The sequence below is a fragment of the Aethalodelphis obliquidens genome, unplaced genomic scaffold (assembly GCF_003676395.1).
Source record: "Aethalodelphis obliquidens isolate GAN/ISIS:26980383/991018 unplaced genomic scaffold, ASM367639v1 scaffold1, whole genome shotgun sequence".
Classification (NCBI taxonomy): Eukaryota; Metazoa; Chordata; class Mammalia; order Artiodactyla; family Delphinidae; genus Aethalodelphis; species Aethalodelphis obliquidens.
Genome location: NW_020837945.1, coordinates 66,736,260 through 66,755,938, shown reverse-complemented (window position 1 = coordinate 66,755,938; position 19,679 = coordinate 66,736,260). Strand labels below are relative to the sequence as shown.

The 19,679-nt window shown below is 34.5% G+C and overlaps 1 protein-coding gene across 2 annotated transcripts in view; it reads right to left on the bottom strand.

The window, feature by feature from the left end:
* The window catches only part of STXBP5L (syntaxin binding protein 5L), a 362,740-nt gene that overhangs the window by 209,701 nt on the left and 133,360 nt on the right, over positions 1-19,679 (bottom strand). For both annotated transcript variants that reach the window (XM_027105973.1, XM_027105977.1), the window contains exon 8: positions 4,540-4,623. In XM_027105973.1, coding sequence (XP_026961774.1) covers positions 4,540-4,623 — 84 coding nt within the window. The remainder of the gene's footprint in view (positions 1-4,539; positions 4,624-19,679) is intronic.

Sequence of the window (19,679 nt, the reverse complement as noted above, 5' to 3'; positions counted from 1 at the left end):
AAAAGTGATCATTACATTTTCCTAATTTGTTTTATTCCCAGTGGTTGCACAGTGTCTTGCATAAAGTAGGTACTCAAAATATCTGTTAAATGAATAAGTAATTAATGTTATCAAATATTTCCACACTCTTGGTATTCTTTCAAAATTAATAAAGTATATATGGAACTTGGGTAATGTGCTAATAAGCAGAATGAAAGAAACTCTAGTAGGCATAAAAGTTGAACAGATGTATATACAGACAGCATGATCCTTTCCTTAAAAGAACTTAAACAACTGCGAGGTAGGAAACATTTATACCAATATTAATACTACTTATTGTTTGGAACTTTTAACGTTTAGTTTTTTAATCTATATTTATAAAACTAAGTTATGTATATATTTATTTTATACCAAACTTATACATATATACACACACACACACACATATTTCCAAACAATAAGTATTGTTAGAGTTATAAATAAATGATGACTAGAGCAGTCATTAGACATATCAGAAATGAAATAGTATATGAGTGGACCTCAAGATAAGTAAGATTTGGTTAATTGCAAAAGATACCATGACACACTGGACTTATGTTTTCTCTCACCCTGGTCTTTATTACTGGGCAGAGAAGACTTCTTTATTGCCAGGGTTCAGCAGAGGCAGTGAGAGGGAAAAAACGCTCTTCTTTGTCTTCTCCTCTGCGTATTTCTTCTCTTTTATGTGACTAAAGGGAAATGTCACTTCTTGCCTCCTCTACATGTTAACCTGGATGAACCTTAGTCAATTTAAAGTTCTCTCAGACTACTTTGCTATAAATGGTAGGCACAGAGCCCCAGCCCTAACCTTTCTTTCTATCCCACTGCATTTCTGTCTACTGGAAAAGACAGATATAAAAATGATATATATAACATAAAACCAAGATAAGTACTATAAAAGAAGTACATTTATTGTACAGAAGAGTAGGCATGTAAAACCAACTTGTTATTAAAGAATAGGATGTCAAATAGCCCATCATTGAAGAGATTGAACACCTGGAATTTGAACTGACTTAATGGGTAAAAATTCAATTTCTATTTATTTGATTATACCCCACTCTTTTCTTTAAAAAGGACCTTAAGCATTTGCTGAAAAACCAAATATAATACAACTAATTAAAGAAAACAAATTTTAATGAAGAACAATATGGAAAATAAACTCAGTGGCTGTGACTGAATTTCTTGTAAACGAAAAAGACAAAGGAAACCCAAAAAGCTAGGTAACAATCTGAAAAAAGGAAAAACAGCAGTTAGTAAGGAATTAAAAAGTTATCCTCATGTCAGACTCTGAGAGATTTCTCTCTCAGAGATTATTTAAGAAATATTGATGTAATGAAACAAAAATTTCACAGCTAATGTGGAAGTAAAATTCATATGGTTATTTCTGAAAATGATCTTGGATTTCCAAAACAAAACTCTGAATTCATCAGTGGTTATTTATCAAGTGGCTAGTTAGATAGTCCAAATAGCTTTACAGTAGCTAAATAATAGAATTTTGATATGCATAAGAGGAAAGAAGGGAGTTCATGATAAGGTATTAGCAGAAGCAAAGGCCTGGAGGTAGGAAGTAAATGGTATGTTTAGGAGACAGTGAGTAACATGTCTGAAGTGTAGAAGTGTGTAGAAGGATGCAGTAAATTAAATTCAAGGGAAAAAGCACCAGGGCCTTAAACCTCCTGTCAAGGAATAAGACTTTGTACTGTTGACAACTGGAAGCCATTCAAAGGTTTTGAGGTAGAGAATTACCTGATCTGCTATGTCTTAAAATGATAATCTTGTTAGTGAAAGATACATTGAAAAGGTAAGATATCTGAGGAAACATGATTAGTTAAAAGGCTACTGTAAGTCTTCCAGGCAAAAGATAACATCCTCAACTAGGATGCTGAATGTGGGAATGAAAAAGGAGAAGAAATAAATCAGAGACAATATAAAAATTGGATCAAGAAGACCACAAAAGTGATTGCATATGATATATGAAGAACAAAAAAGGGTCAAATATGACTCTGAGGGTTATAAATTAAAATAACTAAATCAAAATTGAAAAACTGAAAAAGAGGTTCAGACCTGTAAATATAAATTCAGTGCCAATGGAATATTCATCTGGACTTATAGATTATTAGATATTTGGATCTAGATCTCAGGAGAGAGGTAAGAGTTAAAGATATATGAATTTTTAATTTATCAGCATAATATAGGTAATATTTGAAATGGTGGGAGGGGATATGAACATAAATGTAAACTGAAGGAGAAATGAAGAGAGGGTGAAGACGTAGAATCCTGAAGAGTATCTATAATGTAAAGGAGAGTTAAGGAAAGAACCAGTGATGGAGAAAGGAGGGGTGAAAAATGAGGTGGAAAAACACAAACAAGGGAAGAAACCATTTTAAGAAGGAAGGACTGATGTAAAGTCACAGGTTTAGTGAGGAACTTAAAAGACTAAGGAAGGGGTCACTGATCATTGGTGACTTATGAGAAACCATTTCAGGACAGATGATTTCAAAATATGAGACGTAAAGTGATGAGGAAAGTTTGAAAAGTTTGGTAATAACATGAAGTATACAACTATCTTTATTAAAATGATAGGATATATAATTATGCATTAAAGTAAATCAATTTTATATATATTCATATAATTCTAAGTATAAAGTGTAGTATTCTACTGACTTAAACATTGTTAATCTTTATTTAAACATTTCATTGCAAAATTACTTTCACTTACTTTTTAAAGTTAGAAATCTTCCTTCCACACTTTTTAAGGCCACAGGAAAACTAGCTGATTGAGCATTCTCATCTGGATTTCCATTTCAGCTGCTCCACTCTAGTTCCAACTGGCTAAATACACAGATGGTATTTGGACTCTTATCTAACTGCTAGTCTTTTTTTTTTTTTTTTTTTTTGCAGTACGCGGGCCTCTCACTGTTGTGGCCTCTCCCGTTGTGGAGCACAGGCTCTGGACACACAAGCTCAGTGGCCATGGCTCACGGGCCTAGCCGCTCTGCAGCATGTGGGATCTTCCCGGACCCGGGCATCCAGTTAGGAAGCCCTAACTGCTAGTCTTAAGAGAGGAAGTGATCTTCATACTCATCTTTGTATTTTATGTATTTAACAAAAGGAAAACCCTAGCTTAGCTCTCTAGGACCTTCTTGCCTTATGATTCAAGGTGCCTCGTAAGTTGATCATAAAGAGCATAATTGTATGACATTGCTTGCCAGAGTACTGTTCACTAATCATGACCAAATTACCCAGCTGTTATATCATTTACTTCTGAATTCTTTATCACCATGACAATAATCTTGTATATATCATAAAATCTTAGTTTTCCAGAACCACTAAGAAATGAATGGGGGTTGGGGGTTATGCGATAGCCGAAGGCTTGTACCTTTAAGCACCAAAATTTAAATTTTACTTTTATAAGGGGATGGAAGAGGGCATAAAAAGAAACTGTTCTAAAAAAATGTGTTTTCCTTTCAAATTTATTTCTCTATTTATCTTAGTGTTGTCTTAAATTCTTTGGCACTCTTCCCATTTAAGCCTGGGTAATTCTAAACACTGATTTTTGACCTGTATTTTCCTATCTCTCATCACTGTAACAATTTTTAGTTTAATTGAGAGCCTAGATGATCCCCTTTATTTCCACAGCTACAAGATATAATTTCCCTTTCTCACCTTTTGCCCCTAGCCTCACTCTTTTCACATTAGCTTCTTCTTAAGAAGGAAATAATAGCCTAGAATCAATCTTCGAACAACCGAAGTATCAATTAACAGACTATCCTTGATAAGAGTTCATTGTTTTCTCTACATGAAAACCTAAAATCTCAATTCTGTACGATAAAATGTACTTCAAGATCTGACTTTTATTATTAAGTATTACTATTTTAAAAATCTCTCTTTACTGTAAGAAGGCAAGTATTAGAAGATAAGGCCTTTCAAACTGACTACTTAAACTTTCTGCCACAGAAAAACAATTTTCTAAAGATGTGAATAGTATCTTTAGAGACCTTAAGGACAAAAAGGTTAAGAAATAAGCATAGGGCTTCCCTGGTGGCGCAGTGGTTGAGAGTCCGCCTGCCGATGCAGGGGACACGGGTTCGTGCCCCAGTCCGGGAGGATCCCACATGCCGCGGAGTGGCTGGGCCCATGAGCCGTGGCCGCTGAGCCTGCGCGTCTGGAGCCTGTGCTCCGCAACGGGAGAGGCCACAACAGTGAGAGGACCGTGTACCACAAAAAAAAAAGAAAGAAACAAACATAGAGCCTAAAGGAAAGAAAAAGATAGGTAATAGACACCAACATATGTAAATGCCCAAAAAAGGCTTAAAAATAATCCGTCAAGGCAAAATTTCCACTCAGGAGAACAACCCAGAGGTGGAACTCGTGCAAATACCAACAGGCAGTGTGAGGCACTGGATCAGAACTAGGCAGTTTTCCAATGATAAAAATACTGGTAACATACAAGGCTTAAATGTAGAAAACAGGCATAAAATCACAATACTCTTTTCAAATATTCCAGTAGAAATCACTTACCTCATCATAATAAACTCTCAGTTCTGCTCTTTTAGATTTCAAGTCCCAGAATACTACAGTACCATTTTCATAACCTATTAGCAGCTGGAAAACATTAGAACAATCATTTTTGTAATTCTAACATTAATTTTACCTTGCTCCAAATAAAGATTAATGTTAATACAATAAAGTATAATCATACTACATTATACAACTTTATTTAGAATACCAATTTTTCCAAACCTGAATACAGGTTTTCTACATTGAAAAAAATTGAAAAATGAACTCTACTTCAATATAAACATTTACCAATGAAATCTACCTCATTCCAAAGAGTATACTGAGAAAATACGTAAGTATATATGAAACAACATAAAAATAAATGAGAACATTGGAACAAAAGAAAAATGGGATTGAAAATGAAGATGAAATAAAGGATGAAATGTGATAACTTTAACAAACAGTGTATATGCCATTCAGTTTTTTGCACTTGAAAAATGTGGCCACAAATTTGGCTTCAAATTTCTTTCTATCAAATCCAATTTTCTGACTTACGTCAGTATTTTAAATTGGTGATCTATGAACTCTCTGCAGTTCAAAAAGGTATTCTAGAGATTCACATCATTAAATATAGTTGATACTGATTTATAAATCAATAAATAAGACAATTAACAAAATATACATTCTTCATTTCAAAAGAAAAGGATTTGAGAACAGAAAATGATTATTAGATGATCATATTCAACACTCAGTCATTCAGCTAAATACTGCTAGCTGTGCTGATGGTTTTTACTATGATTCTGAGTTTTATTTGTAGTTATATTTTGTTAAATTTAATCTACCATTAGTTAAAAAAAACCCAGAAAGGATAAAAATAGGCCAACGTTCAAATAATATTTCACAGGAATGTGCCTTAAGATGATTTTCTTGAAATCCATTAGTATTTCTCTGGTGAAAATTCTTATACTGTTAATAAAGATGTTTCAGTAACTCCAAAACACAGTGGTAAAAACAGAAAATATAATGGTAGTTATAAGTTACTCCTACATAGCTTCTTGAGACCTAATCATTTCCCTAGAAATTTTATAACAGAACACAAAAAAACAACAAAAATAAGCCAGCTAGTAGTTTTAACAGGAAACAAAATTTCAAATATCAGATCATGAAAGCAATGCATATTACTTTTGAAGGCATAGCATATACTTAAATGTTTTATTATTAAACTGCAAACAATAAATTCTAAAATTGATTTAAAAAATTGAGCTTTCTACATATTAAGTTAAAGTAAATGGCATAATGACTTCATAAATTTAAAAAGTCAAAATTAGTGTAAACAAAGACTTTCTTAAAATAAAATTTATATAAAGTAATATATACTGTACTAAGATATGTATTAACTTCAACTTTTTTTTATATACCAGAGAAAATGATAAACAATAAAACCAAATCCTATGAGGTGTATGATAAAAGTTTCTATGAAATGTATGAAAAGAAGATTTATAAGTCTAAAAAGTTTGGAAAATCTGACCTAAGCAAGAAAATGAATAATATAACCTTTCAGAAATTGAGCCTCAAGATGTAATGGAATGATATTCTAAAATGCTATTATATTTTTTATAATAAACATAAGATAGAAGTCATTTTGTTTATAAAACATTATAAGCAATAGCCCCAGTAAATCACAAAATATAAAATAATAAACCTCAAAGTATCAAAAAATTGAGATAACTATACAAGATTGTGATATAGGAAATATGAAAATATATTAGAAATACTTAAAGAATTGAGAATGAGAAAAACAGCCCCTGACATCCAGGAGACACCAGACAAAGTCATTCTGTGACCATGATGAATCAAGACAAAAATAAGATCCCTCTGTAATTATGCCTGATCACATCAAAACAGGAATATTGCCCACATCACAAATACATATCATATATGTACGTGTGTGTGTACATATATGTGTGTGTGTGTGTGTGTGTGTGTGTGTGTGTGTGTATATATATATATATATAGGCAAAGAAGTAGGTGATTTCTTCACTACATATTATCAGGACCTGGAAAAGTTTCTGAAGAAAATAGGTATCTGCAAAAATATCTGTTAAATTAGTTAGTAAATACCAAATAATCAAAATCAAAGATACTATATATTCTCTAACAAACATGAAATAAAATTAGAACTCACTGACAAAAATATTTTGGAAACTAAAAAATATGCATTTAAGTAATTATGGCCAAACAAGAAATCATAATGAAAAGTATGAAACAGAAAAGAACAAAAATGCCTCATATTGAACCTTGTGGGATACAGATGATCCTCATCAAGAGGGAAATATATGGTTTTATAAATACAGGCATACCTTGAAGATATTGTGGGTTCAGTTCCAGACCACCTCAACAGAATGTAATATCAAAATAAAGTGAGTTATACAAGTTTTTTTTGGTTTCTCAGTGCATGTAGACTTCTATACTGTAATCTATTAAGTGTACAATAGCATTATGTCTAAAAAAGCAATGCACATAACTTAATTAAAAGTACTTTATAGCTAAAAAATGCTAACCATAATCTGAGCCTTCAGTGACTCATATTTTTTCAAGAGTAATATCAAAGATCACTGGGCAGAGATGGGATCAAGATGGAAGAATAGGAAGACCCTGAGCTCACCTCCTCCTGTGCACACACCAAAACTACAACATATATATAAAATAACTCTCTCTCAGAACAACCTGAAGACTGGCTGTACAGCTTTTTTACAATTAAGGATATATATTTTTTTAATCACACAGAGACAGGTACAAGGGTGAAAGAAGTGATCTAGTCAGGACCCACACCCCCAGCAGGTCACCCAAAAGACAAAGGGGATATTACAAACTCAGAGGCCCCAGCCAATGCTCACTTCAGCTCCAGCCCTCCCACCAAAGCCACCAAGCACACACAGTCTGCAAAGGGACACTCCTACACAATGACACACTTTCCACACCAGGTGAGACAAATGTTTTGCCTAATTAATAAAGACAAACACTGAAAGTGAAACAAATTAAGAAGGCAGAGGAATATGTTCCAAATGAAATAACAAGATAAAACTCCTAATGAAATGAAGATAAGTAATTTACATGATAAAGATTTCAAAGCAATGTCATAAAAATGCTTACCAAACTCAGAAGAATAGAGGATCACAGTGAGAACTTCAATAAAAAATTAGAAAATATTAAAAAAGAACCAATCAGAGCTGAAGAATACAATAACTGAAATGAAAAATATACCAGAGAGAATAAAAAGCAGATTAAGTGGTAAAGAAGAATTAATAAATGAGTTGGAAAACAGAATAGTGGAAATTACCCAATCAGAACAGTAAAAAGAAAAAGTTTTTAAAATGAGGATAGTTTAAGAGACCTCTGAGACAACACTGAGTGTCACAATATTCATGTTATAGGATTTAGTCCCAGGAGGAGAAAAGAGAGGAAAAGGGGCAGAAAATATATTTGATGAAATAAGGGCTGACAAATTCTCTACCCTGGGAATGAAATAGATATCCAGGTCCAGGAATCAGAGACAGTCCTAAAAAGATGAACCCAAAGAATCAACACCAAGACACATCATAAGAAAAACAGCCAGAGTTAAAGAGAGAGAATTCTAAAGGTAACAAGAGAAAAACAAAGAATCAAACAAAAGGGAACCCCCATAAGGCTCTCATTGATTTTTCAGCAGAAACTGTAGGCCAGAAGACAGTGGCATGATATATTTAAAGTGCTGAAAGGGAAAAACCTAAACCAAGAATACTCTACACAACAAGGTTAGGCATTCAGAATTGAAGGCGATATAAAGGTTCCCAAGACGAGCAAAAAGTAAAAGAGTTTATCGCCGCTAAGCAGGCCACACAAGAAATGTTAAAGGATCTTCTTTACGCAAAAAAGAAAAGGCCATAACAAGAAATGAGAAAATACATGAAGAAAATAAATCTCATTGGTAGAAGCAAATATAATAGTAAAGGCAGTGAATCAACTGCTTAAAAAGTTGATATGGAGGTTAGATGACAAAAGTTGTAAAATCAATTCTAATTACAATGAGTAATTAAAGGATAAACAAAAAGATGTAAAATATAATGTCAAAAACATAAAACATGGTGATGGGATTATAAAAACTGTAGAACTTTAAGAATGTGTTTGAATTTAAATGACTATCAGTTTAAAACAAATATCTATCTACCTACCTACCTATTTATTGCATAGTAACCAAAAACCAAAAACCTAGACTAGATACACAAATACAAAGAGAAAGAAACCCAAACATAATACTAAAAAAAATCATCAAACCATAGGGAAGAGACTAAAAGAAGAAGAAAAGAATAGAGAAGAACTACAAAAACAACCAGAAAACATATAACAAAATGGCAAAAAGGACATGCCTATCAATAATCATTTTAAGTGTAAATGAACGAAATGCCCCAATCAAAAGACACAGTGTGGCTGAATGGATAAAAAAAAACAAGACATCTATATGCTGCCTATAAGAGACTCAATTCTGAGCTAAAGACACACATAGACTGAAAGTGAAAGGATGGGAAAAGATATTCCATGGAAATGGAAATGAAAAGAAAGCAGGGGTAATATAACTCATATCAGACAAAATAGACTTTAAAACAAAGATTGTAACAAAAGGCAAAGAAGGGCATTACATAATGTTAAGAGGGGGGTCAATCCAAAAAGAGGAACTAATATTCATAACATATATGCACCTAACATAGGAGCAACTAAATATATAAACCAAATATTAACAGACATAAAAGGAGAAATTGACAGTAACACAGTATTAGTAGGGGATTTAATATCAATGAATAAATCATCCAGACAGAAAATCTATAAGAAAACGTTGGCCTTCAATGATACTTTGAGCAGTTGGACTTAATAGATATCTACAGAGTATTCCATCCAAAAACTATAGAATACACATCTTCTTCAAGTACACATGGAACATTCTCCAGGATAGATCACATGGTAGGCCACAAAACTAATCTCAGTAATTTAAAGAGTAAAATCATATAAAGTATCTTTTCTGACCACAGTGGTATGAAACTAGATATCAATTACAGAATGAGAGGTGGAAAAGACACAAACACATGAAGGCTAAACAATGGGCTGCTAAAAAAAATAATGGGTCAATGAAGAAATCAAAGAGAAAAATTTTTTTAAATGTCTTGAGATGAATGAAAATTGAAACACAACTTTTCAAAATCTGTGGGATGCAGCAAATGCAGTTCTTAGGGGGAAGTTTGTAGCAGTACAGGCCTATCTCAAGAAATTTAAAAAATCTCAAAAAACCTGACTTGAAACCTAAAGGAATTACAAAAAGAAAAAACTCAGAGTTAGTAGAAGGAAGGAAATAATAAAGATCAGGGGAGAAATAAATAAAATAGAGACAAAAAAAAGGAGAAAAAGATCAATGAAACTAAGAGGTTATTTTTTAAGATAAAGAAAATTGATGAAACTTCAGCCAGACTCATCAAGAAAAAAGAGAGAAGGTCCAATTAAATACAATCAAAAATGAACATGAAGTTATACAAGATATCACAGGAATACAGTAATTGAAGAATACTACAAACATTTACACGACAACAACTTGAACAATCTAGAAGAAATGGACAAACTCATAAATGTACAATATCCCAGGAAAAAATAGAAAGTATGAACAGACACCAATTACCAGTAATGAAATTGAATCAGTAATAAAAAACAAAACCAAAACTCCCAACAAACAAAAGTCCAGTATCACATAGCTTCACACTGGAATTCTACCAAACACTGAAAGAAGATTTACTATCTATCCTTTTCAAACTCTTTTAAAAAACTGAAGAGAAGGGAACACTTCCAAACTCATTCTTTGAATCCAGCATTACACTGATACCAAAGCCAGGCAAAGACACTACAACAAAAGGAAATTACATGTCAATAAATCTGAAAAATATAGATGCAAAGATCCTCAACAAAATATTAGCAAACAAAATTCAACAATATATAAAAAGGATCATACACCATGATCAAATGGGATTTATCCCAACGGTGCAAGTTTGGTTCAGTATCTGCAAATCAATCAATGTGATACACCATATTAACTAAAGGAAGGATAAAATCACATGATCATTACAATCAGTGCAGAAAAAGCATTTGACAAAATTCAACAACTATTCATGATAAAAATCCTTATCCAAGTTGGTATAGAGGAAATATATCTCAATATAATAAAAGCCATTTGTGACAGAACCACAGCTAACATCACACTCAATGGTGACAAGCTAAAAGCTTTTCCTCTAAGTTCAGGAACAAGACAAGAATGTCCACTCTTATTCAACATAGTATTGGAAGTCCTAGCCCCAGGAATCAGACAAGAAAAATAAATGAAAGTCATCTAAATTAGAAGGAAAAAAGTAAAATTGTCACTATTTGCAGATGACATGATACTTTATATAAAAATCCCTAAAGACTATTAGAACTAATAAATAAATTCAGTAAAGATGCAGGATACAAAATTAATATACATAAATCTTCATTTCTATACATTAAAAATGAACTATCAGAAAGAGAATGCAAGAAAGCAATCCCACTTAAAATTGCATCAAAAAAATATAAAATATTTAGGAATAAAGTTAACCAAGGAGGTGAAAGACCTACACTCTGAAAACTATATGACACTGATGAAAGAAACTGAAGACAACATAAATAAAGATATTCTATGTTCATGGATTGGAAGAATTAATAGTGTTAAAAAGTCTAGGGGCTTTCCTGGTGGCACAGTGGTTGAGAGTCCAACTGCCGATGCAAGAGACGCGGGTTCGTGCCCCTGTCCAGGAGGATCCCACGTGCCATGGAGCGGCTGGGCCCGTGAGCCATGGCCACTGGGCCTGCACATCTGGAGCCTGTGCTCCGTGGCGGGAGAGGCCACATCAGTGAGAGGCCTGCGTACCGCAAAAAAAAAAAAAAAGTCTATACCACCCAAAGCAATCTACATATTCAATGAAATCCCTATCAAAATACTGATGGCATTTCTCACAGAACTAGAACAAATAATCCTAAAATTTCAATGAACCATAAAAGACCCTGAATAATCAAAGCCATCTTGAGAAAGGAGAACAAAGCTGGAGGTATCACACATACTCCCTGACTTCAAAATATACTATAAAGCTAAAGTAATCAAAACAGTATGACACTGCACAAAAACAGACACATAGATCAATGGAACAGAATAGAGAGCCTAGAAATAAACTCACACACATACGGTCAATTAATCAACAACAAAGGAGGCAACAATTTACAATGGGAAAAAGACAGTTTCTTCACATAAGTGGTTTGGGGAAAACTGGACAGCTACATGTAAAAGAATGAAACTAGACCATTTTCTCACAACATATAAAAAAATAAACTCTAAATGGACAAAAGAGGACTTCCCTGGTGGTCCAGTGGTAAAGAATCTGCCTTCCAATGCAGGGGACGGGGGTTCGATCTCTGGTCGGGGAACTAAGATCCCACATGCTGTGGGGCAACTAAGCCTGCACGCCACAACTATTAAGCTCATGCACCTCAACGAGAGAGTCTGCATGCTGCAAACTACAGAGCCCAGATGCTCTGGAACCCGTGCACCACAACTACAGAGCCCACTCACCCTGGAGCCTGCATGCCAAAACTAGAGAGAGAAAACCCTCATGCCACTACTAGAGAGAAGCCCACGTGCTGCAATGAAGAGCCCATGCACCACAATGAGCACTGCAACGAAAGATCCCACATGCCGCAATGAAGATCCCATGTGCCACAACAAAGACCTGATGCAGCCCAATAAATAAATATTTTTTTAAAAAGCCATAGCAATGGGCATACCATTAAAAAATAAATAAATAAATGTATAAAAGACTTAAATATAAGACCTGAAACAACAAAACTCCTAGAAGAAAACATAGGCAGTATGTTCTTTGAAATCAGTCTTAGCAATATTTATTTGGATCTGTCTCCTCAGGCAAGGACAACAAAAGCAAAAATAAGCAAACAGGACCACATCAAACTAAAAATCTTTTGCACAGTTAAGGAAAGCATCAACAAAATTAAAAGACAAGTACGGAATAGGAGAAAATATTTGCAAATGATGTGACTGACATTCAAAATATATAAAGAACTCATACAACTCAATATCAAAAAAACAAACAATCCGATTAAAAAATGGCATTTTTCCAAAGAAGCTATACAGATGTCCAACAGGCACATGAAAAGATGCTCAACATCACTAATCAACAGGAAAATGCAAGTCACAACCACAATGAGATATCACCTCAACCTGTCAAAATGGCTATCATCAAAAAGACAACAAATAATTAACAAGTGTTGGCAAGGATGTGGAGAAAAGGGAACACTCGTGCATTGTTGGGGAGAACATAAACTGGTGCAGCCGCTATGGAAAGCAGTATGGAGGTTCCTCAAAAAAATTAAAAATTGAACTACCATACAATCCAGCAATTCCACTCCTGGGTATTTATTTAAAGAAAAGGAAAACACTAATTCAAAAACATATATGCACCCCAATGTTCACTGTAGCATTATATACAATAGCCAAGATATGAAGCAACTTAAATGTCCATAAACAGATGAATGGATAAAGATGTGGTACACACACACACACACACACACATACACACACACACTGCAATATTTCTCAGCCATAAAAAGGAATGAAATAATGCCATTTGTGACAGCATGAATGGACCTGGAGGGTAGTATGCTAAGTGAAATAAGTCAGACTAAGAAAGACAAATAGTATATGTTTTTACTTATATATGTGGAATCTAAAAAACAAAACAATCAAATACAACAAAACAGAAACAGACTCACAACAGAGAACAAACTAGTGGTTGCCAGAGGGAAGGGTTGCAAAATAGGTGAAGGGGATTAAGAGGCACAAACTACCAGTTTTAAAATAAGTCATAGGCATGTGATATACAGCACAGGGAACATAGTCAATAATATCATAGTAACTTTGTATGGTGCATAATCTATAAAAGTATCAAATCACTATGTTGTACAGCTGAAATTAATATAAGTAAACTATATTTCAATTAAAAATAATCACTGATGACAGACCACCTTAAGAAATATAATAACGAAAAAGTTTGAAATACTGTGAGAATTACCAAAATGTGACACAGAGACATAAAGTGAGCAAATGCTGTTGGGAAAATGGTGTCAATAGACTTGCTCGACTCATGGTTGCCACAAATCTTCAATTTGAAAAAAAATGCAATATCTGTGAAGTGCAATTAAGTGAAGCACAATAAATCGAGGCGTGCCTGTACATATTAAAAGGAGAAAAGTATAAATTTTTAATAAATATAAGCATTTAACAGTAGAATGTCAAGAAAAAGAATAAAGTCCAACAAATAGAAGAAAAAATGAGTCATCTTATCCAGGAGCAAAGCATACCTTTCACTTATTCAAGTTTTCAGGAATTTTGAGTTTTCCACATATAGATTTTCTTGTTAATCTTATAGCAAATTATTTTTAAAACTTTTGTTGCTATTTTGTACAGGATCTTCTCTTTATTATGTTTTCTAAGAGGGTACTGTTTCTATAGTTGGATTTTAGTATGCTACCTTCTAAATTATTTTATTCTTTGTATTAATTTTAATGTTGATTTTCTTAGGCATTCCAGGTTATATTATCATATAATCTAAAATAGAGACTATTTTACTTCTTCCTTTCCAATTTTTATACCTCTAATTGTTTGTACTTGTCTAACTGCATTACTAAAACATCCTATAGTGTTAAAAATAGTGGAGGGGATGAGCATCCTTGCTTTCTTCCTAACTTTAGTGACAATGTCTCTTGGTGTTTCCCTATTAAATAATATCCCAGATTTTATATATATATATATATATATAATATTATTATTATATAATTATACATACATATATAATATATATAACATATATCATTAAAGAAGTATGAATTCATTCAATATTTTATAAATTTATTTTATCAGGAATAGATGTTTAATTTTTTAATATTTTTATTGAAATATACATATAGAAAAGTACACAAATTACAGCTGTGTCTTTCTTTAGTAATGACATTTAATTTTTTTCTTCCAATTTTGAGACATAATTGACATACAGCACTGTATAAGTTTCAGGTGTACCACATAATGACTTGACTTAGATACATCATGAAATGTTCATCAAATAAGTTTAGTGAACATCCATCATCTCATACAGATACAAAATAAAATAGAAAAACTTTTTTCTTTTGATGAGACCTCTTAGGTTTTGCTTATTTAACAACTTTCATATATAACATACAACAGTGTTAATTATATTTATTATGTTGTACATTACATCCCTAGTACTTATTTATCTTATAACTGGATGGTTCTACCTTTTGACAGCCTTCATCCAATTCCCCCTCCTTCCACTCCCTGTCTCTGGTAACCATAAATTTGATCATTTTTTCTGAGTTTTTTGTTATTTTGAAGTATAATTGACCTACCACATTTTGTTAGTTCCTATTACACAACACAGTGATTTGGTATTTCTATACATTTCAAAATGATCACCACAATGAGTCATAGTTATTGACTGTATTCCTCACATGACTCATTTATTTTGCAACTGGAGGTTTGTTAAGCTTAATCTCCCCCACCTATTTCTTTCCTCACGACAAACTCTCCTCTCTTGCAACCACTTGTTTGTTCTCTGTATTTGTAACTCTGTTTCTGTTTTGTTATATTTGTTCATTTGTTTTGTATTTTAGATTCCACACATAAGTGATTCACAACAGTATTTGTCTTTCTCTGTCTGACTTATTTTATTTAGCATGATACACTCTAGGTCTACCCATGTTGTTGCAAATGACAAGATTTCATTCTTTTCATGACTGAAAAATATTCCTCTGTGTGTGTGTGTGCGTGTGTGTGTGTGTGTGTGTGTGTGTACCACATCTTAATCCTTTCATCTATTAATGGGCACTTAGGTTGCTTCCAAACCCTGCCTATTGTAAATAATGCTGCAATAAACATAGAGGTGCACATATCCTTTCTAATTAGTGTCTATGCTTTCTTTGGATAAATATCCAGGAGTGGAATTACAAGATCAATTTATTTTTAATTTTTTGAGGCGCCTTCATAGTGGAAAACCACTATGCCTTCCATAGTGGCTGCATCAATGTACATTCCCATTGAATGGAAAGAAATTTTTGTTTCTGGATTTTTTTATTATTGTGTTTCATTCTCAATACGAAATGCACAATCAAGTATAGTGTGTGGGGATCTATGCACTGTAAGAATTTTTCTTCATCAGGTCACTCCATGTCACCCCCTAAGTGGAGACATAATTGAGCAGTACTCCTTGCCCAGATAGTACCAACCAATCATCTGACCCTGTCTATGAACCAGGCCTGAATTCTGTCCTACTCCATTAGTTTGTTTTAGATATTCCCCTCCTACTCCATAAGACCATATATGTGGGTTGAGAGAAAGGCATTGTTGCAACATAGGAATTCTTGGTTCCCCATTTATCCAATTCACTTAGGCCTTTTGGACAGTTCAAGGTTGATTTCCCAAATATACCTCTTCCATTGTAAAATGGACTGTCACATCCCTCACCCAATCCTAGGAATCAATGAATATGATGACATCCAACTCATGCTGGACAGGTCAAGTCACAGTCACTTGGTGTCCCATCGTTAGGTGTTCAGTCTCCACAAGGGCCCATTAGCATACCAGAAGTTACTTTGAAAATGGAGAGCAACTGTTGTTCCTCTCTTATGGGGCTTTCCAATAGAGTGTTCTTAACTACCAAATACATTAAGCTCTAGCAGATCATAGATACCAAATGGTAGGGTAGGCTGCACTTGGACTTAGGGAAGAGACCTTTTTTTCTCTAGGCTCTACTCAAAAGTGGCAGAATTTTGGATAACCTAAAAAACTGATTTGGAACAGTAATTGCTAGGGCCTTATATACTATTATCTAAATCCAAAAGCACCCACCAAGTGACATGACACTTTCTTAATAAGGAGAAATACAAAAGCTTACATTTTACCTTAGAGGAGATGCCCCTCCATCCCCAGACCATTAGACCTTCAAAATCATCACATATAGGGCCAGGTCCTAGATATTTATGGGATAAAGCCTTAGGACACATGAGTCTCTGACATATGAATCTTATGAGCTATATAGCTACTTGCCACTTCTGCTCACCAGATGAGAGTTGGAAGACCTCAGAAAGTGTCCTTACTTGGAAATAGGGTCTTTGAAGATGTAATTAGTTAAGAATTTTGCAACGAAATCATCCTTAATTTAGGGTGGGCCCTAAAGTCAAATGACTGGTGTCCTTATAAAAGAAGAAGAGAGGATACAGAGACACAGAGGAAAAGGCCATGTAAAGACAGAGAAAGAGATTGGAGTTATCCTGCCAAAAATCAAGGAACATTAGGCGGCACCGGAAGCTGGAAAAGGCAAAGAAGGATTCTCTTCCAGAGCCTTCAGAGAGAGAATGGCCCAACCAAGACTTCTGGCGTGCAAACTGTGAATTAGTAAATTTCTGTTGTTTTAAGCTACCCAGTTTATACAACGTTGTTATGGCAGCCCTAGAAAGCTATACCAGGTGTCAGGGTCATACTCTTTCCTATCAGGGCTTTGACTTTAACAAATAAGACCTTTCAAACTATGTGTTCAGTCTCCTTATAAAAAGATCCTGGGCCTATTTTTAGCACAGTCTGCCCTAGAGCTGCAGAAGCTAAGAGTTCCTTTAAGTTGTTTTAGAGGGCCTCTGGAATGCCTTAAATCAGTAATGAACTGTTCTAAGTTGATCATTTTATTTTCATACAGTCTCTGTGTTTTGGTAGGTGAAATAATGCTCCCTCCAAAACTGTCTATGCCTTAATCCTCAGAACCCATAAATATATTACCTGATATTACAAAAAAAGACTTTAGATGTAATTAAGGTTTGTTGAGATGGAGAGAGTATCCTGGATTATCCAAGTGGGCCCAATCTGAACATACGAGTCCTTAAGAGTGATGAACCTTTCCCAGCTGTGGTTAGAAAGAGGTTTGATGATGGAAGGAAGTCAAAGAGATGCTAAATTATTGTCTTTATAGATGGAGGAAGGTGGCTACAAGCTTAGAAATGTGTAAAGCCTATAAAATCTGAAAAAGGCAAGAAAAGTTCTCCTCTAGAGCTACCAGAAAGTAATGCAACCCTGTAATATTTTGATTTTATCCCAGTGAGACCTGTGTTGGACTTCTGGCCTACAGAACTGTAAGACAATACATTTGTGTTGTTTCAAACTACCAAATTTGTCATAATTTAAATTGGAATAGAAAATAACACAAATGGCATCAAAGCAAGCTATTTTATTCCACCATCATTATAATTATCATTGCCCTTTATGAATTAAGCACCACAAATATTCGATCTCCTGTTGGCTTGCCTTTCCATTAGCCCCTCATCCTAATTAATCAAAGGAGAATGTTTGAGTAATTTTGATGTCACCACATGATAGGGTTTAATACTTCACTTGACACCTTCACTGGGTCCTTTGATTTTAGGTAGGAGATAACCCAACTCTAAAATCCCATCCTGAAGGTCTACAGTCTAGAACAGGGGTCAACAAACTTTTTATGCAGGGAGAGACAGCAAATATGTTAGGCTTTGCAGGCATATAGTTCTGTCACAACTGTTCAGCTTTGCTTTTGTAGTAAGAAAACAACCACAGAAAAACATGTTAATGCATGAGCATGGCTGTGTTCCAAGAAATCATTTTACAAAAACAGGCAGTACACTAGATTTGTCCCATGGGCTACAGTTTCCTATCCCTGATCTAGAACAATTCTGATACTATTATCTTAACTGGGGTTCTATAGAAAATAGACTGAGGCAAGGCCTAAGTGCTAATGTTTCACTAAGAAGTATAATCTCAGGGCTGCAATAATAAAGGAAAAGTGAAGTAAAGCAAAGAAGTAAAAGATGATTCATTATCATACTAACCACTATTTCTTGGGGAGAAGCAGAAGAGACATAGCCAATAACCCAGCAGGTGTATTTACTTGGCTTGCAGGATGTCTCTAACAGCTTACAGGGAAAAACCATGATTCAGAATAGCCCAACCATAGGAAGGAAGGGAGGGAGAATTTATTTCTTGTGTCTTATCTAATAATATTGGTCAAGGTTTTCTCCATGGGAAATTAACACCCCTTCACTCCAGGGCTGTGTCATTTGACCCCTTTGGCATCTGTTAGGGAAGCCAGATCTCATGCCTTACAGTATGGCACATTATCTAAATCCAGAATTAAAGAGAGGAGCCAAAGACTCTGGGTATAGCCAGTCAGCTTCAAAAAGTAAAACTGCATGAAGCTGATTAACCCTGACAAAACTGAGATGAAGCAAGCAGCCAAGGGTTTGAGAGATATGCAAAGCTGAGAGAATCTAAGGAGATGTACACAGTAACATGCCCAATACAGGTACCTCTCAGTCCAAGAGCACCCTCTTGTATTTGATAGGCTAATATGCAGTTTCTTTAGTAAATGGTGTCTCAGGGACAGGGGGTTCTATTTTCTGATTTTATGATACTATTTTGTTTCAGCAGGAACCTTAACATAAGTAATTTGTTCCTTCTTTCACTGTACCAACAAGCCTCCATGAAAGTTTTTCCCTTCCAGGTTGAATTTATCCCAGAAATGCAAAAATATTTACATTAGAAAATCTATTTACATATTTCAACAAATAATTAAGGAACAGTCATTTTGTAGTGTAAGTACCTGACAGTTAGCTTTTTAAATTGCAATGTAAGTGCCTGACACTAAGCTTTTGATTACTGAGGCATCTATTGCAAAGACCTCCATCTGAAATAAACCCATTGCCAGCTACACTACTAGATAAAGAGCCAGGATGAGCCACCCAGGAAGTTTCCTTTTTTTTTTCCTTAAGAAAGCTCTGGTTGACTTAGATAAACTGGCCATTTGACTGACTGCTTGCATTTCCCTTCTTGCACTTTAATTCCTCCTCTTGTTTTAAATTCACCAATAAAGTGAACCTGTGAAACCATAGGTATCCCACCCCGATCTCAATAAAACTCCAGGTCCATGTTCCCTCCCTCCCTCCCTCTCTCCCCCCCCCCCCCCCCCCCCCCCCCC